The sequence below is a fragment of the Alexandromys fortis genome, unplaced genomic scaffold, assembly GCF_014885135.2.
Source record: "Alexandromys fortis isolate MF-2015 unplaced genomic scaffold, M_Fortis_MF-2015_v1.1 scaffold_19, whole genome shotgun sequence".
Taxonomy (NCBI): domain Eukaryota; kingdom Metazoa; phylum Chordata; class Mammalia; order Rodentia; family Cricetidae; genus Alexandromys; species Alexandromys fortis.
Window position 1 is genome coordinate 17,932,709 of NW_026067890.1, and position 24,995 is coordinate 17,957,703.

Genomic DNA, 24,995 nt, shown 5'->3' on the forward strand with positions numbered 1-24,995 from the left:
GGTTGTACTATAACATTGAGTGTTTCGTCTGAATAGTCTCCCTTTATTGAGTTCTTGATTTCTCTGTCTGTATCCATCAAGTATGACTAGAGGTGACAAAATGCTATGAATATTCTCGATTTACATACTCCTCAGAGTTGTGACCTCATTATGATGAAAACGTAGATGTTCTGAAAAGTTGGTGTTGCTATGTCATGTATATTTCTTAGTTTGTAAATATGTAATATTCAGAAAAAGGTAAAGCCAATGGTATTAGGGCATCTTGTTGATAATTAGATATAAAGATGAATAAAAAGATGATCCTAGAACTTTAGGGCACATAGTGGGGGGCTTTCTATTCATTTGTATGCTAACAGATGCTGATTGGCCTCTCATTATCCTAAAGTCTGATGTCTAAAATCCAAGCATTGTTAGGGTCTTGCTACCTCTGAACAGCCTGTAGGGGAATCCTTCCTGGATCATCCTTCCTTCTAGAAGCTTGTATCAGTCCTTGACTTTCCCAGGCATTGAGTTCCAGCACTTCTGTGATGGGTTTGGGTCACTTGTCTGTCTTTACATGGTGTTGAGGTGTTTGTTTGCTTCTCTCTCATCTTCCCATGAGGACAGGCAACATCCTGGATTATAGGAATGCCCTACTCCAGTATGGCCTCATTTTATCCATGCCCCCTTTAAAGTCTTTTTTCTTTTTTTCCAAAAATAACATCTTCACAGGGTCCTAGAAATCAAAATTGTTGGGGCACAAACTGAAATTATCTCAACATGTCCTAAAGAGGCACATAGGAGACAGGAAATTTCTGGGGGACTGAATAGACAAAATTCTTTCCCAGGTCATCCACAAAAATAGCCAGTTGGACCTGTGCTGCTCCATGGGATTCACCTTCCCTTAAGTTTTGCTCATATGTCCCGAAGGGAGGCTCTGACTGGCTGAGCTTAGGGACCTGATTCAGATCACAGTCACTTGAAGAATGACTTTTCCTTTTAATTTATGATATGGTAGTGAGTTAAATTGTGTTACTTGTTTTTGGTCAAAACTATAACTCAGTGGTTCTCAACCTGTGGTTCACAACCACTTTGAGGGTTGAAAGACCTTTTCGCAAAGGTCACATATCAGATATCCTGCATATTGGATATTTACATTATGATTATTCACAGTTATTACAGTTATGAGGTGGCAATGAAATGATTGGAGGTCACTACAACGTTAGGAAATATATTAAAAAATCAGAACATTAGGAAGGTCGAGAACTACTGTTATAGCTGGTGGAGAAATTTCTCAAAAGAAGTGATTGCAGCAACAGTAGAAAAAGAGCAAGAGAAACCTAGACAAGGCAGAATATGACCACTGACTGCTCCAATCCTAGATGGTATCCAGGTTATGGTGATGTAACAGCCATGTCACCAAATGTTATAGATGTTATGGTGACATCTATGTCACTAAATGTCAATAGATAATTTCTGAGTATAAATCCCCAAATTTTTAAGCAAGTTAGATTGGATTTTTCCTTCCTTACAAGTTAACTATTGGCTGCTGAAAATAGAAGGAAGATAATCTACAAATGGTAACTATTAATCATTTAAAAGTTGGGTGGTCATTTCACTTCCATAGAGATTTTAATTTGCATAAGTCCTTGAAAAAGATAATTGAAACTCCACAAAATGAATGGAAATGTGAACTTGATATTAAAATACAAAACATGGGCATTATAATAGATGACCTTAAACATAAATGAAAGTTAGATTATAGATCTGTTTATTTTAGTAGGATTTGAGTACTTTTTTTCTGCTCAGAAATTTAGATAGTTTAGAGAAGAAAACATAGGGAAGTTGAACATATATCCAGTGATGTAAGAAAAGACATCCTCAAAGTTTCAGCCTACCTACAGAGTCTTTTATGCAACTTGGAGGCTCTGCCAGGAGACAGCATCAGCAATATGTATATCTCCAAAAATTCTGTTCAAGATTATACTTCTTTTCCATTTTGTCCATTTTTTTTCTAGTAGATAAATATCCCTAGTTTTCTACCAATTTTCCAGGCTGTCATAGATTTATTAGATGTTCATACCATAATGTATTATATGTCACACATAACATATGTGTTATATGTCAGACATAACAGTCTACATTTGTTGCCTAATGAGATTAGGTTGAGTGCTACATTTTCTTGCTTTCCTATATTTTCTCGTTTTAATTTTGCTATAGTAGGTATTAGCATTTGGGACACTGGTATGCTCATTTCTTTAACAGCTGTTTCTTCTACCTAAATAACAGTGAGGCACACAGAAATGTCTACCACAAAGTCATCTACTGAATAAAGAGTGAATGGATTATTTAATATCTAAAACCCCTTTGTCAACTATTTACATGGCCTTTACTCTTCTATTATAGTTAACGCACTACTAAAATCATATTGCATATATTTTAATTGTAAAAATTTATGATTATAATGATAAGAACATTTTTGTTCACTGTTTTTATCAATCCATACATTTTGTTTCTTCATGCATTCACCAATTTAAGTATAGAGGCAAAAAAGATGGATAAAGCTATCTTCTTGTGATGGAGACAGATCATTAAAAAATAATCAATAATAGACAGTGAGACATTGATATATGCTAGGAGCAAAACAGGGAGGAAAGAGCATTCGGCATAGACATCAGAAGAGGCCTGCCCAAGAAGATCAGGATGGTGGTTCACTCTTTTTGCTGTGAAAAGTATGTAAGAAAATCAAGTTAAAGGAGGAAGGGGCTACTGGCTGACATGTTTAGAGGCTTCAGTACACGATCACTGTTACTGTGTGTCTGGACCCATGATGAGGCAGAACATCAGGATAGCAGCTGTGCTAGGGAGAAAGGAAGTTACTTGCCTCATGGTGTCTAAGAAGCAGAGGGTTATATTAAAGGAATGTCTTCAGCATCACACTAAAGTCAGGCCCCATATTCCATAGTCTATCACTCATGTTGATAGTCTACTCAGTGGATTCAACCATAGACAAGGTCAGAGTCATCATGGTCTGATCATCTATAGAATCATGTCCCAGACATACCCACAGATGTAATTTTACTAATCTCCTAGGCATCTCTCAAGCCAAACAAATTGACAAGCAAAATGACATGTCACATTAACAGCTAAGCCCAAACAAGACATTAATACCTTCCCTTCTAAGACTCAGTGAGCATCATGGAAGAGAAGACAGAAAGAATATAAGGGTGAGATTAAGGGCAGTAAAAATGCTGTCTTCTGGGCATGACACAGCAGTTGTTAAAATGGTTTCACAGCAGCTGTGGTGAGACACTGGTCTTAATAAGAGTGGGCATGGCATGGAATGGGGCGGGGCTCCTGGGGATGTACCTTTCCCTTCTAAGCTATTGGCCACTGCTGGATTCTTGGGAAGGAGTGTTCACAGTCTTCAATTGTGCACTTGCAAGTAGCTACCTAGGATATAATGGAAAGTTCTAAACCTCGGGTCACAGAGATGGCCCTTGTTAAAGCTAGTGAGTAACAAAGCAAAACAAAACAAAATGATGTGGGTGTGAGAAAGGGCTTTATGGGAAAGAGAGAGGAAAGATGGGCGAGGGTTGAGAGTAAGTGTAAGCAGAACACATTATATATATGCATAAAATGTCGAAGAACAGATTTAATAAAAACTAGAAGATCATGTTCAGCCTTAGGTAAGGGTAACAAATGAGGGGACATGACAGAAGGTTCTGGAGTGATAGAAGTGATCCGTGTGTAGTCACAGAGGTGACGACACTGGTGTCTATAAACGTGAGCAGTTATGAGAGCACTGTACATCTTCAGTAGTACCTTCTTTATACCAAACTAAAAGAAACATAGGGAAAGATTAACCATCATAATAGGCTTGGAGAAGATTCTTTTTAAAACTCAGCATATGTAAGTTGTCCAGCGTCATGGGTTTCATTATATCTAATTTATTTATTGCCTGTGTGTGGAAGTGTGTATGTGTGCAGGCCAGAGGTCAATGTCAGGTGTCTTCCTCTGTAATGCTCTACCTTATTTTCTGGATCAGGGCTTCTTGCTGAAGTGGGAGCTCACCAAACTGGCAAGACTAGCTGGCTAGCAATCTCCAAGGTCCTCCTGACCCTGCTTTCCCAGTGAGCGCTACCGTACTCGACTTTTTCTATGGGACCTTGACTCAGGTCCCCATTCTTTTGCAGGGACATCACTTTGATGAACCTTCCTGCAGCTGGAAGTCTGATGGTTTCACACATGCACTTTGATTTGATCACATCCACTTCCTCTCTCCACCTCTCTTGCACCTTCATAAGGCAACTGAAGCTATTTGGTGTGGCCACAACAGCAAGCACGGAACCCTATTGTTAGATTTTCCTATATCTTGCCACCTATATCCTAAGGGGACTGCACCCCATCCACTTTACTTGCTCTTTTAAAAGATTTTTATTTGTCTTATCAAGTGTCAGTTCCATCTCAGGATAGTGGAGGGAAGTGCTGATTTCAAGAATATATGGCTTTGATTGCATTTTTTTTTTAAAACAAACTCCGTTCCTCCTCCACTATGTAGAAAGATTCACTGAACTTAATTTACAGCATCTAGTGTACTCTGTATCCTTTCAGTCAGATCATCCCTACTTTTAAAATTAATTAATTAATTTTCAAGTCTGATCAGTTTCTCCTCCCTCCCTTCTCTCCTCGTAGGTCCTCCTCTCTTCCCAACCCACTCCTCCTTTGTCTTCAGATAAGCGCAGGCCCCCCTATGTATAACAGCCAACCATGATATAGTAAGTTGCAGTAAGCCTAGGCACCTCTCTTATATTAAGGCTGGATTAGGCAACCCAGAATGAGGGAAAGGGTCCAAAAAGTAGGCCAAAGGAGTCAGAGACAGCTCCTGTTCCACAAGAAGTCCCACAAGAAGATTAAGCTACCCAACTGCAACATATGTGCAAAGGTCCTAGATTAGTTCCATTGAAGCCAAAATATATAAAGAACTCAAGACACTAAACATCAACAAACCAAATAATCTGATTAAAAATGGGGCACAGATCTAAACAGAGAACTCTCAACAGAGGAATCTCAAATGTCTGAGAAGCACTTAATGAAATTTTCAACATTCTTAGCCATCAAGGAACTGCAAATCAAAACGACTCTGAGATTCCATCTAATACCTGCCAGAATGGCTGAGATCAAAAACACATGTGACAGCTCATGCTGGAGAGGATGTGTAGCAAAGGGAACACTTCTCCACTGCTGGTGAGAGTACAAACATGTACGTCCAGACTTTTAGTGTATATTTCTACCTCCTTCATCTTGTCTTAGTTTTTATCTGTTATGTTCATGCAACATGTGGGAAGACGACAATCCACCACTCCCTTCTCTCCAACCTTCTCTGTCTCCATATTGGACAAACCCTGCTGGGTCAAGGACAGGAGGCATAGAAAAGGGACTTTATGGAGAAGGACAGTTATTTCCAACTTTCCTCTGCTATGTGTCTTTGTCTTGATGAACAAGTCACATTTCAAATGCCACAGAATATATGAGAAGATGCCACTTTGGTTATCTTTAGTTTATGCCAGCCCAGTTTATAAGTGTAGTACTAAAGAGTGTCTAACATTAAATTTTGTCATTAAGACTCAAGTAAAATCCAGGTTTTCTCTCTGGCATATAACTGAACCTCAGAGAAGTAAATTAATGTGTTATAAATATCAAAGTTGCCACTTTATACATCCTTGAATTTCACATTTTAAATAAGAATAAAACCAGTGATTTAACTGTGGGCTTTGGCCATAGATTGTTGTGGGAAATCTTGTGTAAAGATGATATAGTTGTTCAAATTTAGTGGATCTGGAAAATATATCAATATTTTCTATTGTTTTCCCTAAATCTTTTGCTGAGACACCCTACAGTGACAAAGACAACCTACAGAAATGTGTGTGCAACATCTTCCATTTCTGAATTGATTTCCTAAAATGTCATAATCAAAAACACCTTCTATCAGGAGTTGATTAAATTTCTATAAACTATTTGGAAATGCTTTAGATAGATATTCCTATCACTGTTTGGAAACTAGAAAAGCAATCATTTGTATTTGTTTTCTGACATCATTTCCATCTCCTGAAATCAGCTACACTTTGTTTGGTAGTTAAGGTGACAGACAGGAAAATTTAGTTGTTAAACCCAATAACTTAGAGAATCAGCAGTAGTTGTAAGCATTCCGTGTGCACAGCATGAGGATCAGGGTCTAGTTAACCTGCACTCCAGTCTGAGCTGATGACCACTTCTGAGGAACAGGTGGACGGTGTCTCCTGGCTCTTAATAAGAAACAACACATGCTGTAAAAATGGTTTTTTAATTTGAGAGAAAGACATTTCGTAAGGACTCAGGGACAGGGAGGGGGTATGGGAAAATGTCCTAGAAGAGGACAGGACGAACAACACAACCAATGTGTGATGTCTGTTCTGCAATAGCAGGCAGCACACCATTAATTGGTAACATTGACATGACTTCAGAAAACAACGGAGAGGGCTGAAGAACGGCTCAGTGGCAGTGTGCTTGGTTAGCACTGAAAAAGCAAAACATCATCAACAGAGGAAAATGTAAATGAAAGTACATTTCAAAGGCACATGCACACTGGCACTAAATAATAGAAGCTATCTGGAAATACGATGTAACAAGAACATTATGCTCTAAATGTGAGAAAGGTGGACAGTTGACTGTTATTTAAAAGGCAAATATAAAATAAGCTTTTAGTTGAAGGGGACAAAGAGTAGGAAGAATAATCGATATAGTTTGGCTCCTTAATTTTGCCAGACTGCATTTAACTTTTCTGTTTTTTTTTTTTTTTTTTTTTTTTTTTTTTTTTTTTTTTTGTCTTTAGTTTTCAAGACAGGAAAACTAGGTGCTTCAGTGACAAAATGAATGGATTTTCAGAGCATGCTATCAGTCTCCATTAAGTCCTAATAAACTGTGATGATAACATAGTCTGGAATACGAAGGCACATTCTGTGTTCTTCCACATGTAGATCAGTCCTAGAGATCAGCACTCCACAGCGGCCTTGCTTCGTCCAGATATCAGAATGTTTGCCAGTTCTTGAGTTTAAAGATATTAATCTGAAAATAAGACCACATCACAGGCAATGGATTAGGGATGATGATTCATCAAAGCATATTTACCTCTGAGCTGAAAATTACATCTATAAATCTGTTGAAGAAACATTTTCCTTTAGTTTGGAAAAAGAGCAAGCTTCTTTATGCTTCAAGAGAAGACAATGAAAGACTTAAAGACTCCTTAAATGATTGATTGAAATCTATGACATGGCCTTTTTAGGTTTCCTAAGAGACAACTACCATGTTACCTTCTTTAATGATCTTTCTTGCAGGAGAATCCAAATTCCTTTTCAACTTGGAGTCGAGCAGGAAACTAGAAATTAATAATAAAAAAATGAGACAGAGCTAAGACTTTTCCATTTTAAGGTTCAAAAGGAAACATTATAAAGCATAATTGCCTTTCATTCTGGGGAAAAAACCCAGCTCTGTAAGGTAACTTTTAGACAGTTCTAGTCACAGTGAAGCTCGGCTCCACTGCAGTCTTAGGGTTTGATTTCTTCAGATGCAGGATCTCTCCGTGTCCTCTAGGCTGACCTTGGACTTGCTCCCTTCCTCCCTTGGCATGCTGGGATTAGAGTCCAATACATCATACCTGGCTCAAAGTTTGCTTCAATTTTAAGGGTAAACAGCTAAGCAATGGAAACGTACACTTATGCAAAATTTCTCAAGTCTTAAAGACTATATTTTAAATATACTTTAAATTAAATATACTTAAAATATAAAGTATAGCCTTAAAGTATGTGAATATATCTTATTTTCTGTCCTTCAGATATTGAATAAGGATCTTTGTTTGATACAGTTTTTTTTTTTTGAGACAGGATTTCTCTATGTAGCCTTGGTTATCCTGGAACTTGCTCTTTAGACAAGGTTAGCCCTGAACTCATAGAAATCCATCCCCAAATCCTGGGATTAAAGGCATGCGCCAGCACTGACTGGTGACAAAGTGTTTTTATAACTCTTGTGCCTCAGTGCAGTCTGCAATTCTGCCCTCCAATGAGCAGAGAGCCTACAGCATATTCTACAGAGGGTCACGAAATCCAGAAATGCAAGCACTTCAAGTTATTCTTGAAGCATGAAGGACTTTTATGATAAAAATATTCCTTATCTGAAACAGGGAAACTGAAAGGGTTACTACAACTTTGGAAAATTAAAATGATTTCATTAGGAACGTGCCAATGACTTTTAATCCTTTATTTTAGCAAGAAACTAACAGGCAACGTCACTCTTGATAACAGCACACACTTTCCATGTCACATGAGCAGGAAGATGAAATAATGTGGTTTTCATAAAGTATTTGTGGTCAGGACACTAACTATGATGTCTGGAAGTGTCTTGATTTTCAGTTAATCTCTTCTGTCTTAATGATCTTCTTATTCTCTTATCGCTGATGTGAAATGCTACATATTTGCACAATCAATACTTTGGGGCTATATATTTCCTATACATTGACCATTATGACTACACTTCCTGAGTAAAATTCTCATTCAATTTTTATTGTTAAAATTGATGTGCTCACAATTCCTTTAACATTTATTTTTTATGGACACATTGAATCCAGCTATACTTGGTTTTATCCATCTAAGACTTCCATCTTTATTTTTTTCTAAATAACAAATTTCCTTAAGTTTCTACTCATGGATTTTTTTGAGACAGGTTTTCTGTGTATTCCTGGCCATCCTGGAACTAGCTCCATAGACCAGACTGGCCTCAAACTCACAGAGATCTTTGTGCCTCTGCTTCCCAGTGCTGCGATTAAAGGTGTATGGTACCACTGCCCAACACTTCTCATGGGTTTTAAATATAATGATTATCTAGTTTTTCTGATTCATATTGGCTCAAAGAACAGATAAGATGGGAAATATTTATATTCCTCAGCAGAGAAAGTCTTCCTTTGTATTCAAAAAGATTAAAATGAACAGAACTTACCTTATTGTTGAAGGGACTACTGTGCAATATATCATTGTGGGCAGTATTACCTATAAATATAGACTTTGATTATTTCTTCAATTAATAAAATAATTCATTTATTTATCATGAAAATATGAAACATGGAATATGAGTAAATAGAAATTAAATTAAATTGGTAACACGGACATATTACAAGTGTACTAGACGAACTGAACATTATATTCATATAGTATATTGAGGAGTACATTGAGAAGTCAGTTCTGTTTAGACATAAAATTTCAAACCCTAGTATTAACAACCTCTATTTAATTAAAACCCTTTTTTTTCACCATTTATCAGAACTAATTATTTGCAAATCACAGTATTCTAGGCTCCCCACTGGCAACTACACTGCTCCCCAAATGTTACCATGAGACCCCCCCATTTTCATTCAGCCACACACTGTATTCCTATTGCTTATCCCTCTCGCAGTTACCGGTTTAGACTGGTTGTTCAATAGGTCTTTATCTGGCTTCTAACTGTTCTTTTCCCTCCTAACACTTTTCAAATATTCCTCTTTTATTACATTCATATGAAACACTCGGTTAGTGTAGCACAAATTTAATTTCCCCTATCAATGACTTCCATTACCAACTATCAGACTCCAGTTCCATAAGTCATTATCATTCTTTATAACGAATTCCCACGTACATTTTTCAGTTACATTTTACATATGAGAAAACAGACTGATTCGTCCATGTGAAGACAGGAAAGAGTTCATGCCTCACCACACAAAGATGAGGTGATGAGGGATCAATGCTGTGTAACATAGCTAACCAGCAGACCCCCAATACTAACGCAATAGGAGGAAAAGCAAGACTCCAGTCTAACCAAAAGAATAGCAAAGAGCAAGCCCCGCTCAACAATAACTTTAAATGAAAAATGTCTCAATTTCTAACATGTCACTAGCTGTTTGCATTTAAAAACAAGATTCAATTATCTGTTATCTCAAAAAATGCACTTAGCAAACCAGCCTACAAATCACAATCCCAGAGAACCTAGACAACAATGAGGACCCTAAGAGAGACATACATAGATCTAATCCACATGGGAAATAGAAAAAGAAAAGATCTCTTGAGTAAATTGGGAGCATGGGGACCTTGGGAGATATTTGAAGGGGAGGGGAGCAGAGAAAAATGTAGAGCTCAATAAAAATCAATAAAAAAAATGCACTTAGCTAGCAAAGGCATCCAAAAGGAGTCCGAAAGGATGAAACTCAACCTACTAATCAAACTGCCACAAGAAGCAAGCATAGCATTATTATGCTTGCTAAAGAAGACATCCGAGCAAAACTAGTCAGGAGAGATAGAGACCTTCCATATTAACTAAGAGAACATTCACTAAGTAGACACAGCGACTGTAAATATGTATGAACTGCATATTGGCATGTTATACAATAATCACTAAAAGACATAGAAGACCACATATGTGGCAGCACAATACTAGCAGGAGACTTCTCCACTCCATTCTAATGATATAAATATGTTGGCTGCATTATATGATACAAAGTAATCCTTATTAAATACAAAAAGCCCTCCTTGGGACAATTCTTTTCCTTGCATTTATCAGACCACAATGAAATAAGAATATAAACAAACAGCAAGAGAAACCTCAGAAACAACAGACATTCAGGGACTAAATAATGTAATTTGGAATGAGTAGCAGGATATTAAAACCCAGGAATAACAAAAACCAATAGCACACCCTACCAGATCCTCTAGATTCAGCTAAGGCAGCTCTACAGAAAAGTTTACAGCTTAAAACTGTAAGAGAAATCTCAAATAACCTAATGGTGTACCAGAAGACTCTTGAATAACAAGCCAAACCTAAGCCCAGTAGATGACAAGAATAAAGATTAGAGTGAAAGTTAACAAAATAGACTAAATGGATATTACACAGATATGGAAGCGTTGGTTCTGTGAAAACATGAGCATGGTTGATAAAACTAAAAAACTCCACAAAGAAAAGCCCAGGAAGAGGAGAATTTAACACTAATATGTCTCAAAATATTCCAAGAAATACAAAGGGAAGGCAACATTTCATACTTATTCTATGAAGCCAGAATGGGACACAACATAATAAAAAGAGAACTTCAGACTAATTTCCTTGATGAATTATATATGGAAAACTCTTGAAAAACATATTAAGAAGATCAAACACCAAGACCAAGTGAGTTACACTTTCAGTCTGGTCGTACACATGCAAATCACCAAGCATAATATATAGTCTAATTAAAACTGAGGATAGAAGTCACATGATCATCTCAAAAGCGGCAGAAATAGCATTTTTACAAAAACCTGGAGAAATTAGAAATAACAATAACATACTTCAAATTAATAAAGACTATATATAAAAAAGCTATAGTCAATTTTATACTAAATATGCACAATTTGAAAGATTTTTTTTCCTAAAATCTTGGCAATGACAAGGGTAATCAATCCACTCTTTTTCAATATAGTGTTCAAAACCAGCAAGACAAGATAAAGCTATAAAAGAAGTTAAATTATTCCTAATCACAACATGGTTCTCTAAAAGACAAACTCCAGCAGGGTCCTCTAAGACCTAATAAACACATGGCACAATGTTGCAGGGTTCAAAACCAACAAATAGAAGCCATCATTTTTCATTCATATATATATATGTGTATATATATATGTGTGTGTGTATTTATATGTAAAATAAACTTTCCAAGAAAGGAATTTGGAGAAAACATTTAATTCACAATATCTTAAAAAAAAGACCAAATCAAACAAACCAAATCACTGGTAGAAATAAAAAGAACTAAAGAAGTGAGGTGCTCTAGAATGAAACTCCCCACCCCTAGGAACCCAAGGGAAAACTGTGTGTGCTGTCTTTCCTATGCTGATCCTGGCTCTTAATGTTTCTGTGTGTACATACATATATATAGGCTGTGCAATGAGAAAAGGGATCATGGGAGGGGGAAAGGAGGTGTTGAGAAGGGGAGAGAGCAATTGAACAAACGTGTTATGAAACTGGAAAGGAGGCTGCTGAGGGTGACGGTACGTAAGGGGCAGAAGAGAGGAGCGGAAGGTCAGCAAAGACAAATCATGTTTGAAAATGTTGTGATGGTATCTAACACTTGGTATGCTAAATAAAAAGCCAAAAACAGATGAAGACCAAGAGCTTGAATTAGGTGCCAAAGGGCACAACAGGCCAAATCACCATGTCCCTTTCCTCTGTTATGATGGGATGCACCTTGCTGCTGTAGAGGCACCGCACTTTTATATTTGATGCCAGGTGGTTCTGCACAAAAACATGCAATCTCTACAAAGTATACACCAACATAAAACTGCTGGGGCTATATCAATTATAAACATTGAATGTGTACTTCATTATAGTTTAAATCCTTAATTTAATACTAAAACTTACCACTTGGATGGTGCACAATGGTGAGTTTATCTACAAAACAAAAAAACCATTCTGTGAGGTTGGTTTAGTATTTATCCCAATGGACCTTTTTATTGTTCTATGACTGTTTCGAGGGGAATGAAATTTACAACATAAACTGAAAATACTAACCTCTCTCTGGATAATGTGTTAACCTGAGCCTCATTACATCTGTCCTTCCTGACTTGTCCTGGGGTGTTATGGTCTGACACTTGATTGACAGCTGCTGGAATCCTGCTTCTGTCCATTGATATCCCTTTAGTCTGAAACACTCTGTTCATTTTAGAGATCTGGTTTTCATTATTGCATATGATACAGTATAAGCATTTCTAAGTGAATCTATAAGCTGATGATTTATAAAAACAAACCCAGTAACTGTGTGCTACCAATCCAATAGGTTTCTTCATCACAGAATATACACTCAGAACCCTTGTTAATCTTCATCAGAACATTATTCCTCAGTCTTTGCTGATATGTTATACAGCTCTATAGATTAGTGTTTATTTGTATTATTTTAGTCTAGAAAGCCAGCTGTGGTTGTTTAAATAAAAATGACCCCCATAGACTCATAGGGAGCAGCATTATTGGAGGTGTGGCATTGTTAGAATAGGTGTGACCTTGTTGGAAACAGTGTGATGGGCTTTGAGATCTCAGAAGCTCAAGTCAGGCCCTAGTGGCTCATTCTCTCTTTCTGCTGCCTGAAGATCCAGATGTAGAACTCTCTGCTGCCTCTCCAGCACCATGTCTGGGTACCACCATGCTTCCTGCCATGACAATAGAGTAAGCCAGCACCAATAAATGCTTTCTTTTATAAGAGTTGCTGTGGTCATGGTGTCTCGTGAAAGCAATAGAAATCCTAACTAAGACACCAGCTAAATCAAATCTTAAGCATGGTTTGCTTTGTGCCTGGTATCTTTCAGCGCCCTGGCTGGAATTCATTTGTATTGTGCATAGATAAATTTAGTTGTACTGCTTAGGTGGTATCACAGCATAAATACAGGCTGTTTTCTTAGGGTTTCTGTTGTTGCGATGAAACACCATGACCAAAAAGCAAGTTGGGGAGAAAAGGGTTTATTTGGCTTGCACTCCCATACTGCTGTGCATCATTGAAGGAAGTCAGGACAGGAAGTACTCAAACAGCAGGATTCTAGAGGCAGGAGCTGATGGAGAAGCCATGTTTGCTTCCTATGGCTTGCTCAACCTGCTTTCTTACAGAACCCAGAACCACCAACCCAGAGATTCCACCATCCACCATGGGCTGGGCCGTCCCCCATCAGTCACTAATTAAGAAAATGCCTTACAGCTGGATCTTATGGAGGCATTTTTCTCAATTAAGTTTCCCTCCTTTCAGATACTTCTAGTTTGTGTGCCAAGTTGACATGAGACTAGATACCACACAGGCACAATGTAATTACATCTATTGACGTTTTGTTTCCAGCTATGACGATTCAAACTTCCACAGACTTTGTGAATAGGTATTTTGGCGGATACAAGGTTTTACTTATAATTAAAAAATCCTGTGTTGGAATCACCAGACCACAGACTAAGCATATATCTGACCTTTTCAAAGTCATTCCACACTTCAACCTTCCATCAGCAATCATGGACATCCAGCCCCACATCCTATAGCTATGTTGGTCTGGCAGCCTTTTAAAAGTGATGTTCATAACAGTTGTTCACTGGCATCTCATTGAGACTGACTTTGTCTTTTCCAGAATATGAATGATGTCAAGCATGTTTTATACAATCATTGGCCATTTGCTTTTGTTAATTAAGATCTGGGTGTTAGGTGTGTTTGTAAGAGCTGACCTGTCATTGTTCTTAGATCCTCTCAGCAGACAGAATTAGATGTAAATATCTGATTGTGTTTATGTCTATACTAACTCCTCTGAAATGTATACATTAGCAGCATGGTTTGTTGTATTTGCCTTTGAATCCAATGGTCCCTCATGAGGTTCTTTTCAGCCTTCTCTTATCTTGGCTGCTACTCCTGTCTTTGACAATAGGAACCTGCCATTGTCTGTAGTGTCTGTATTTGTTGGATCAATCCTAGAATATCTGGCACTTTGAAACTGTTATACAACAGCTATGTGGAGAGATGAGCATACAAACTAGAGTAAAGCACGTTTTATTTACCATTTTTTAAAAAGAAATTTCTTGACTTTATCAAAGTAACATGTTGGCAATCCTTTTTCTTTGTGTAAATATGACACAGTGGGTAGCTTTAGGACAAGCAAACTCTACTATGATCCAGGCATGTACAACTGGTGCAGTTCAGTAGTATATAAACACCCCCAACAAACACACTCAGGCCAGACACTTAAGTCAGAACATACAGTCAGTCAATATGACAATTAGCGTAAAGAGAAACCATTACTTAGATGCTCCCCCAAAAAGAAAACTTTATACAACCATCCAAATTATGCATTTCTGCTTAGATGTTCAGGACACATCATATACAAACAAAATCCTACAACGTTGTGGTCACACTTTGGTTTTGTTCCCGAGGTATACTGTCACACAAAATGTTATGTCTGCTCCGTGATAAACATCTGGCTGAAATGCAATAGCTGCCAGCTTAAAAACATCTCCATCAAAATGTGCAGACTGAAACAATCCTAGACGTTAGGATTATAACTTGGATTATTTTAAAAGCCTTTACAAAGGGTCCTTAGGAATTTTGTAAACTAGAAGTTGGGAAAATTTGGTGGTGTGTGTGTGTGTGTGTGTGTGTGTGTGTGTGTGCTTTACATGAGTAAACAAACACTGTAATTAAAGTTCAGCTTCTTTCTCCTCCCCCAAGGAGATCAGTCCTGTATTAATATTCAGACTCTGCACTGAAGGTTCAGTCAGTGACAGTCAGGTGTGTTTGTTCCAAAAGTCAAGCTGGTCTTCCACAGTGGGCACAGCATTCATCCCCTTAGTCTGGGGCCCTTTAAATCATCACGTGTAACATAGTAGAGAACAACTACTAGTGTGTAATATTCAGCCAGACACTGACTTACAGTGTCTGCATCAGCTCCATTTTCTCTCAGCCAGCCAGTGCGTTCAGCATCTTCAGTGGTTGTGCCAGGACAGTTCGGATGGCGCATGGGAAATCCAGAGGGATCTCTCCATTAGGACTTAGTTTCAGGGGTTTAATTTCTTGGTCTTTTCCTTCAATAGTTTGATGAAGGAGAGCTTGTAACTCTTTCTCTTTTTGAACTAACTCTTCAACTAATCTTAGTTTCTATTTTCATCCTTACAAACTGCACTTTCAGAGAGAGACTGAAAGAGCTCTAGGAATTGTGGGATAGAGTGGAGCTGAGCGTGTTCACCCGCAATGTAGTCACAGCATCCTCAATAACGGCCTAAGGTCCTCGGGTAGTTTGATTTGAAGATGAACCCTTGAGTTCATCTTTAACATCCAAGTCTTCTGGATCAGCTGTGTCACTCTCAGATGCAAGGCTAAAATGTGACTTCAATTGTGGAACCAGAATGGTAAGAGCTGTTTACACAGCCTTTCGGATGATACTGTCCAAGGCAATCATCCTGGAAGCCAAAGAGGGCCACCTGCCCCTGACCGATGCAATGCTGTGGCTGTCCAAGCCCAGCTCTAGCGTCAGCTTTGATAATGTAGTAGCTGTGGGTTTTTGGTCAATGACCCTCACACTGAGGCTCTCGATGAGGGTTGTAATATGTTCCCATTTTAGTTTAGGCTCTTCAGCACCTGTTTCAGAGGTTCAGTCCACTGTCATCGTGGCAGAGGGCATTGTGATGCGCAGCTTGCCGTTTTTGCTTACTTCAAGCTTCAGAATGCATTGTTTTTCCTATTTATATTCTTTCCTGGTAGTCCTATGTAACCTCATTTAGTTAAGTTAGCTCTGTTTACATTTTATCTTCTTCTAGCTCTCTACTCAATTCTTATTTACTGAATATATAAAATATTAACAATTTTTTAAAAGTCACATAGAAATAAGTATATTCTTTTTACTTCTATGATCATAAATTTCCCTCTAATTTATGTTAATTGAAATTTGTCTTATGCTACAAATTTGGTAGCCTGTCTACAATAGCTTTCTTTCATTTCAAAATAATTCTCTGTGATCCTTTTTGATTATTTTTGAAACATTGTATTGGAATGAATCTGCAACACTTAGGGGGCATTCTCATCTTTTTGCTCTTCTGGATCGTATTGAAGCTTTTCTGTGACTTAGCACATGCTCCATCTTCATAGCCAGCCAAGCACGTCTTACACAAGTCCGTGACGTAGTCAGTAAATGTCAAATTGGTTGAATTACTTGTGATTCAGGCCTCTGTATCTTTATTGATTTTTATCATACATTCAGTTAACTACTGAGAAGCATGTGAGAACATTTCTGAATACTGCCATGAAATTTTGATTTGTTGGTCGTGATAAAACTTATAGGTGTACGTATAATAGAAAAGGCAGAAGTATCTAGGCTGTCACGTCATCCTGCTGAACTTTATTCTTATCTAGAGTTTTCTTTTATCTCCTTCCATGGGTTTTATCTTTAGATTATTTTTGTCGTGTAACTACATGGCCATTACAGCCTGCTCATACTGTATCTTTGCATGGTGGTAGACCTTCATTTCCTAGCAATCTTTATTTAAAAAATATATTTTGTACAGTGCCTAAATTTAGGTATCTTTTTTTCCAAAAAAAAAACCTTATTTTAAAATTAACATTGAACACAATTATTGATAGTACTCAATTTTCCAACCACTGCTTATCTATTTTGTGTATGTACCAGTTTTGCAATTTTCCTGATTTACTCTTTAGAATTAAATGCTTTTTAATACTGCAACTAATTTTCTCTATTGATTTCCTAGGTTTACTTTTTTGTTATTTTAAGTGTATTTGTCTGTGTATGTAATAAAGGCATGCAGTTCTCACAGAGGTCAGAAGAGGGTGACAGAACCTTTAGTAGAGATTGTTGTGAGCTACCATAGGGGTGCTGGGAAGCCCTGTGGTGGCTTTCAGGTCCTCTGCAAGAGCAGCAAGCGCTCCTTGAGCCCTCTGTCTAGTCCCTTATTTTTAAATTTATATAAAATATGCAAATTTAGGTTCTCAACGTACTTTGAGATAGTAAAGCCCTCCTCCCTGTTTTCTTCTGTATATTTCTCTCCACACTTCTTATTTTACCTCCTTCCTCTTGTGTTCTGATTGGGACTTCACTTTATCATGCATAAAATTTTACCCACTTCCAGTTAACTGCAGCCTCTGTTCTAGGTGGTTTGTTAAATGTCTTTCTCCTTCGCATGTTCTAACCTGTAACGTATCTGCAGATCTTGCTGTAAATAGTTGTTATAGTTTACTATAGTTAACATAGTTTACCAAAACATAGAAAATATAACAGCCTATAGATACCTCATTTATATGATTTCACGTGTTTTTATCTCAATGTGGATCTGAATTTCTGTTATCATTTCTTTCTACCTATATGAAATTCTTTAATGTTTATTACCTTACAATTTTCCTGAAATCCTCTGGTTCCATTTACGTAAAATTTCATTATTTCAGCAAAAATTTCAAGGCTATTTTCTTTGGATGCATGCTTCTCCTCTAATTTCAGCTCTTTGAAGATAGTACCATATAACCTTTAACTCTGTGTGGATTCTGACGAGATATTAGCGAATATCCTTAAGATTTTCCTCTCTGTGTCATTCATCTATTTTCCCTAGTATTGGATAAATATGTTCATCCATCTTCATGCTCAGTAATATGTGATACGCCGACTTTATAATCTATAAGCTATTCTTATATTTTAATGTTGGTTTCTGTTATTTCCACTTGGCTATTTCAATTAGTTTTGAATTTTCTCATGCTATTTTATATTTATCCCCCTAGAGCTGTCTTTTGCATGAGTTCAGTATGCTTATAGGAGATGCCTTAATGTTTAGTGGCCTCTTCTACAATGGTCAACAGGGACTGCTTACTTCTTACCATTGATAGCTATTTTTTTCCCTTCACTAGGGATTCCTGTTTATTTTTATATAATTTGAATCACTTTTTGGCTGGAACGGTGAGCATTACAACTCGTGTATACTGGGGGGTTCTGTGTAGCATCTTGTTTTAGTAGGCAGTTCAACTTCTGACAGGTTTGATTGCTGTTTTTCAGTATTCCCCAGCTCCAAAGTGTTTTAGAAGGCCTGAGGTACAAGCTATGTTTCTCTCAGGGATTTTATAGTTTGGTTTGAGAGCTTGCCAGGTATATCATGAGTAGAGGTTACTTTGAGTTAGGGTCTTAGTACAGCAGGTGTTGCAGGTTTCAAGAAGTGTTAGGATGGTTCCACTCTGGCAGGTCAGGGGCAAAGATTTTCCCCGTAGGCCTTTGCCTAGCTCACTCACCCTCTCTCTGGCCTCTGTTTTCTGCTTCCAGTACCCTTCCAGTTCTTATGCTTCTTGCACACACTCACTCAGTTCCTCTCTCTCGGCCACTAAGTTCCTCCTGTGTGATTCTGAGCCCACTCTCGTCCAGTTCTGAGCACACCGCAGTGGTTTCAGTTGCCTCAGCTAGGTTCTCCATGTTCTCGGTCCGGGACTGACTTGCCTTGAGCCCTCTCACAACCAGGAAATGCTTCTTTGGCGGACAGGTGGGCAATGGTTAGATTCCCCCCATGAGTCTGCTTACCACTGACAGTACGGTCTTCACTGGCTTATTATCCACTTGGCAAAAGCACTTGCTCATCTTTGATCACTATTAAAATCTTATAATTGGAGTGCATGCCACTACTGTTTGTTCCACTATGATTGAAGAGATAACTGATTTGTTGTTAAAATACTGGTGCTGATTTTTGAGTTCAAACAAAGATTGTATAGTAGATTCTTATCTGTGTGTGTCTTTTTCCAGTTCTCAAATCCTATTTCCTTATTTATAGATTATGAATGACATCTACTATGGCCATTGTAGGAAGCATTAGTATTTAATATGTGCTCTTTAGATATGATAGATAATATTTTACATAGTATATTTAATAAAATTATTTTTAGAATTTAATTTTATTAGTTGTTAAAATGGTATTTTTTCACATAATAATTCAAGTTTGTTGATCTCAGTTATGTGTAAATCAATCTCTTGCTCATGATATTAATTATGTTAAAAAGTATATTTATAGTTAGATCACAGTTATAGGAAAGCTTAAAGAATTCTCTGTGGGAAAAAAGATACCAACAAATAAAAGAAGGAGAATAAATTTCCCACAGTGAATCTCCACATGGTGAACAACCTAAAGGTATGGATGTACTTACAGTGGGGAGATGGGGGTTTTAAAGTGCTTGTTCTTAGTAGTTATTTTTAATTTTCTGTGCAAGAGGAGAGACTTGGAAAAAGAGTGGCCATATAGAAATAATTTACTTTCAATTTTGGAATATATATTATTTATCTTTAGAGACGATCTGCCATCTTAATGGCATTGGCCTGTAACTATAGTTATTTTCCCAGGGCAGCTCCTAACTATCAGCAAGGGAAGGCTGCACTGCCAGGAACAGTGGTTGTGAGGACAGGTCAACCGGGGAAGAGAGAATGTAAAGCAATTCACATGTGGACAGTGTGAGCTTGAATGTACTAGGAATGGCCTACCTCTTTGGATGTATAATGGACAGTGATTGTATATTGCCCACAAAATGAACAATGAAAATGCACTGGAACAAGATAATCTTAATCATAAGTTAAACAGAAGTAGTTGAGCATTGGTTGGTCAATATGGGGCAGTAGAGCACTCTTGGGTGGATGGCAGAGAATGAACCAGAGAGTGGGAAGGGAGAAGATGTGTGGATTTGAACTGAAATCTGTCTGGATTTGCTGTCTCTACATTTTCTACCCAATCACACTCTCATTTTTGAGTAGCAGGCAACTGTCACTCACCACAGGCGTTTTCATCTTCGGGCCGCTTCCCTATAATGTTGTCTCGTAGTTGGCGTAGCTTTTCCTTAATAAAAGTGCAGAACACAGATAATACAGATATTAAAGGGTCAACATAAAAGCATTTATTACTATAACCAGTGCCCAAACCACTACTTAGTAATAAGTTGATACTTAAGAAGTCTAAAATATCTTTGGTACTTTACACATAATCTTATTCTTCGTGAAAGAGATGTAAAACGGTCATCCTGTTTCACAGAAATGGAAACTGAGGAGCGGGGAGGCTCAGCAGTTCATCTAATCACAGCTATAAGTCAGGCTTGGAAGCAACACTTAGCCTCATGCTGTGTGCCTCCATTGAGTGAAGAGTTATACCAGGATGCTGGGGCCGGATGCCTCCTGAGCCCATTTTCAGCCTCCATGTGCCGTATTCTTTCCTGGTACTCTATTTATAAAAAAAAAATTAAGGACCCAGGGGAAAATACTATGAAACTAGAGTCCTTTTCTCAGAATATTGTTCTTCCAAATATTGTGCAGAAAATAAAAGCACATTAGAACTTCATAAATTTCTTGAGAAGACAACCTAAGAGCGCTTCATCCCCTTTCAGGAAGGCCTCTTTCCTGGGGGTTATTTCCATGGCTTTGCAGATGTTCCCCTCTGAGTGGAGCCAGGTGCCTTGGGCACGCCAAGGAGGAAGGTGAGAGGCGCAGAGCCTTTAGCTTTGGCACTGCCTCATCTTCAGGGCTGGGGAGTCTATGTGATGTGATTCTTCCCTGCTCTTCAAACTCTGGCTACGTACACGAAAACGAGCCCTTTTCCTCAGAACAATCCTCCACCAGGCATACCATGTCCCAGTAAGTGCTGGCAAATTCATTTCCAGGATACAAATGAATGTTTGTAGCCAGGAGAGGAATATAGAAAAAGTATATGAAATATCAGGGAGTGGAGAACACATGTATGGATGTCTTAAATCCTTCCTCATGGATATAAATATACAAACAAAACAAGCAACTAAGTGTTTCCAAAAATGACTAGGTAAGGCATTTCTAAGAAGCTGGAGCACATCAAACTGCATTGAAATCTTTATTTTTGAAGGGATTGAGAAGGATAAAGAGTATGTATGTAGTTCCTGGGAGCAGAATGAGTTGCATGGGCTTGAAACTGAACACATGTTGCTCCATTTTTGGACTAGAATGAGCACGAAGGTGATGGCATGGGTAAGGATGGAGACACAGCGCTGTCGTTCTGCTCATGGGCAGGGCACAGGTGCGGAACTCCACCCTCCACTTCCTTTAGCATTTGCTTGGAAAAAAACAATTGCCTTTGATTAGTATTGTGAAACCTGGACCATTTCTGCCACCGACTGGCAACCGAATCTGCCCTTGTAGGTGGGTGGTTTCTGACAAGCTCTGATCTCAGACGTGTTTGGAAAGTCCTCTCGCCTACGCTGCTTTGGCCAATGTGCCATATTGTTTGCAACTTCATCCGAGTGACTCATTTTTTTCTATTGTTAAAAGCTACATTGTCTTTTAAAATAAAAAATGATCTCTTTGGTATAGGTAGAATATTCAGCTAATATTAGCTCCCTGTGTTTTGTCCGAACTTGGCTTATTATATGTGTTTAATCAAGCAGCTACATAAAAACTGTGTTCTGAGGCAAGAAGGCTTCCTGCCGCAGAAAGGAGAGAACCCTAAACTATTTTGGGAGTGTGAGCCTATGAGATAAGTAGACAATAGAGCAGATACTTACTGAGTACCGATAAGGCGGCATAGGTGACATATTTTATAAGGAAAAAAGTTAAAATTAATCAGACTTAGGACTAAATGCTTGGTGCGCTAAATGCTTGGTGCGCTGTCAGCTATTTCTTGTCCCTTCAAGCCTGGTCTATGCTATATGTTTTAGCATGCTGAGCAGCTGCTACTGTGAGACTGCTTCGTCTTCATTTCAGCAAGAATAGAAAACAAATGTTCTTTGCACCCAGGGTAGGGACTATAAGCAGTTTTGATGTATGGGTTCCAAGATTGAGTTCACATAAATGAATTTATCAATGAAACTTTGACTATTATCTTCAAGCATTTAGTTGAGTGTTGCAAAGATCTTTTCAGTGTCTAATTAAAAACAGAAGACTGGTTGTCTATATGTCTTGTGAAGACTAAACATTTAAAGAATCTAGGGGGATCCATAGGGGAAGGAATGTTCCGGAAGATCATATTACCTGTTGCATGATTTCCAGACCACTCTTTCCCATCTGCCAACGTTTAAATTTCTCTAGCGCTTCATCCACAGACATTTTGCCATTCTTGACTTTCTCCTGCAGGAGGATGAGTTCCTCCTGCCCAAGGATCAGTTCTTCCTGCCCAGTGGTCAGATAACCCTTTGTACTCGAGAAGGTTGGACCTTCCATCCGAGCTTTGTCTACAATACAAGAAGAGGGTGTTTTAATAGGAAATTAATGTTTGAAACACTGGAACAAAGTCATTCTACAGAAGAACTCATTGGATTTTCTTGCTCTTAACCATATATTCAGAGAATGAACTAGCACAAAATTTTTGTTTCACTCTTTGAGAGAAGTTGTCACTTTGTAACCCAAGATGACCATATACTTGATATCCTCCTGCCTCAGCCTCCAAAGTACTGAGATCTCAGACTTGTAGCACAACATTGTGACAGCAGAAACATCTTTTAATGTAATTTCCTTTTAAGTGATGGTGGTACATAGCCTCTAACTTAAAGGGAAAAAGAATCATTTTATCACGAGAAACGTTAGGGCCAAGTAAAAATGATGTACTATTTGTAGGGAGTACCACCTACCCCATTTTTGATGAGAAGTAAAATGAGATCATGTGGATGGGGACTAGACAGTACCTAGAGGAGCACAGGGTCTGCCTCCTCTTCCCAAAGGGAACACTCGCAAAAGATGGCAGCTGCACTTTGAGGTAAGCGACTGCCAGAGAGCCATGAAATTCATCCAGGCAGAAGCTTTGAAAACCTGAGACAGCAAAATGGAATGAGAGCAGTAGGAGCCAGCACCTGTAGCCCAGCCTGCCCAGTGGGGAAGGGAAACCCTCTTCGAAGGAAAGCAGGGGTGGAGGGGTCTCAGTAAAGCTCATCAGCACAGACACTGCCAACTCAGCTCCTGGTAGGTTTCACTGTTCATCAGCATGAAGATCATTTAGTAACCTAGAGCCTCCACAGTGGTTTTTCATTGGAGGAAGAACTCCTATATCATCACTGACCCTCCCAGAGCCCATCCTTCTGTGGCATGACGTCATCCTGTGAAGGCAGTGATTGCCTGAATTATACTGACATCTAGGAGTCAAAGACCTGTGCGTATACCAATATCTGGTACCTCACAGATACCCTACCACACTAGCAATGGGGACTGTTGCCTCATAGACCCAAAGGACCCAGTAGGACATAGGTGACTCTAGACTACAAGCTCTTGTAGTCTATAGGAAATTACAAAGTGTGTGGGGAGATACGAAGGAATAAATAAAGAGCTATAAAAGACCGATGCAAATGGAAATTGCAAAATGTCCAATATAAATTATAGATAAAACATTACAGTGTGGGAAGTCCATGCTTGTTCATGCATTGGAAGAAAGAATGTTATAAAATATTCTTACAAAATCAGTAAAATCTTCAGGTTCAATAGTGTCATCAAAATACAAGGACATCTTTCACATGTTTAGAGGAAAACTCTAAACTTAATATGAAAGCAGACCCCAAAGTACAAACGGAACTGGAGGGCATCATGTTAAATAAACTAAGGCACAGCATGAAAAAGACCTGCAAGTTCCCTCCCATCGGAGACTGCTACAAATATCAGGTGGAAGATATAATTCACAGAGCCACCTGCTGGGAAGTAGAGGAGAGGAGGGACACGTGGAGGTTGAGGAAGGGGCACACAGCTAGAGAGAAGTAACACATCCTAGTGTTCTTCAGAACAGCGAGGGGGTGAATATAGTATACAATAACCCACTGTGCACCTTATGAGCCGCGGAAGGAGAGGAGGCAGGAGCTTCTACACACAAAGCAATACTAATGAAACAGAAACATTAATTCCTGATCTGACAGTACACAATGTATACACACATCGTTCCAGAATTATTCTAATTAAGTATCCATGGAGAAATAACTGCTAGCTTCCCTGCCTTGGTCATGACACACTATACATAAGTATCATTTCTCCTGCAATCTCCCACAAATTTCTGAAAGTAACAATAAAGTCAATTATAATAAGGTTAGGTGGACGAATGACTTAATTGAGGGCCTGCTGCTTATAAATGTTATTAATATTAAACACTTTTTGAGAAAATGTTTCTATCTCTAATTTTGAGAAAAGAGATCTCAGTAAAAGATGTAAATGTCATAAGAGACTTAGGGTCATTTAAAACCTTGTCCCTAGAAGATGGAAGTGAACACATACTCTCCTTGTAATGAAATGCTTTCTTTTTCAAAAGAAAATTATTTTGGAAGTTGCCATGTATTCTTTGTGTAGCACAGATTAGAGGCCCCCATGTTCTGTGTGGGTGCCAATGGAACACTGGAGGCTGGCATGAGACATGGAGGCTGGAGTGGGGAGCCTACTGGCGGGATACAGGGAAATTCATTTACCCACTGTGGTATCCAAAGACATGAATAGAGCCACTTGTCTCTGGGGGAGGCTATGGTCTTTGCAGACCGCCTCAAT

At 38.4% G+C, this 24,995-nt stretch overlaps 1 protein-coding gene across 1 annotated transcript in view; it reads right to left on the reverse strand.

The window, feature by feature from the left end:
- Positions 1 to 6,795: 6,795 nt before the first annotated feature.
- Positions 6,796 to 24,995, reverse strand: part of Bank1 (B cell scaffold protein with ankyrin repeats 1) — a 212,615-nt gene continuing 194,415 nt past the window's right edge. The window contains exons 12-17 of the mRNA XM_050160095.1: positions 22,518 to 22,717; positions 20,304 to 20,367; positions 12,418 to 12,447; positions 9,007 to 9,056; positions 7,329 to 7,393; positions 6,796 to 7,083 (exon numbers count right to left, since the gene is read on the reverse strand). Coding sequence (XP_050016052.1) covers positions 7,334 to 7,393; positions 9,007 to 9,056; positions 12,418 to 12,447; positions 20,304 to 20,367; positions 22,518 to 22,717 — 404 coding nt within the window. The 3' untranslated portion in view covers positions 6,796 to 7,083; positions 7,329 to 7,333. The remainder of the gene's footprint in view (positions 7,084 to 7,328; positions 7,394 to 9,006; positions 9,057 to 12,417; positions 12,448 to 20,303; positions 20,368 to 22,517; positions 22,718 to 24,995) is intronic.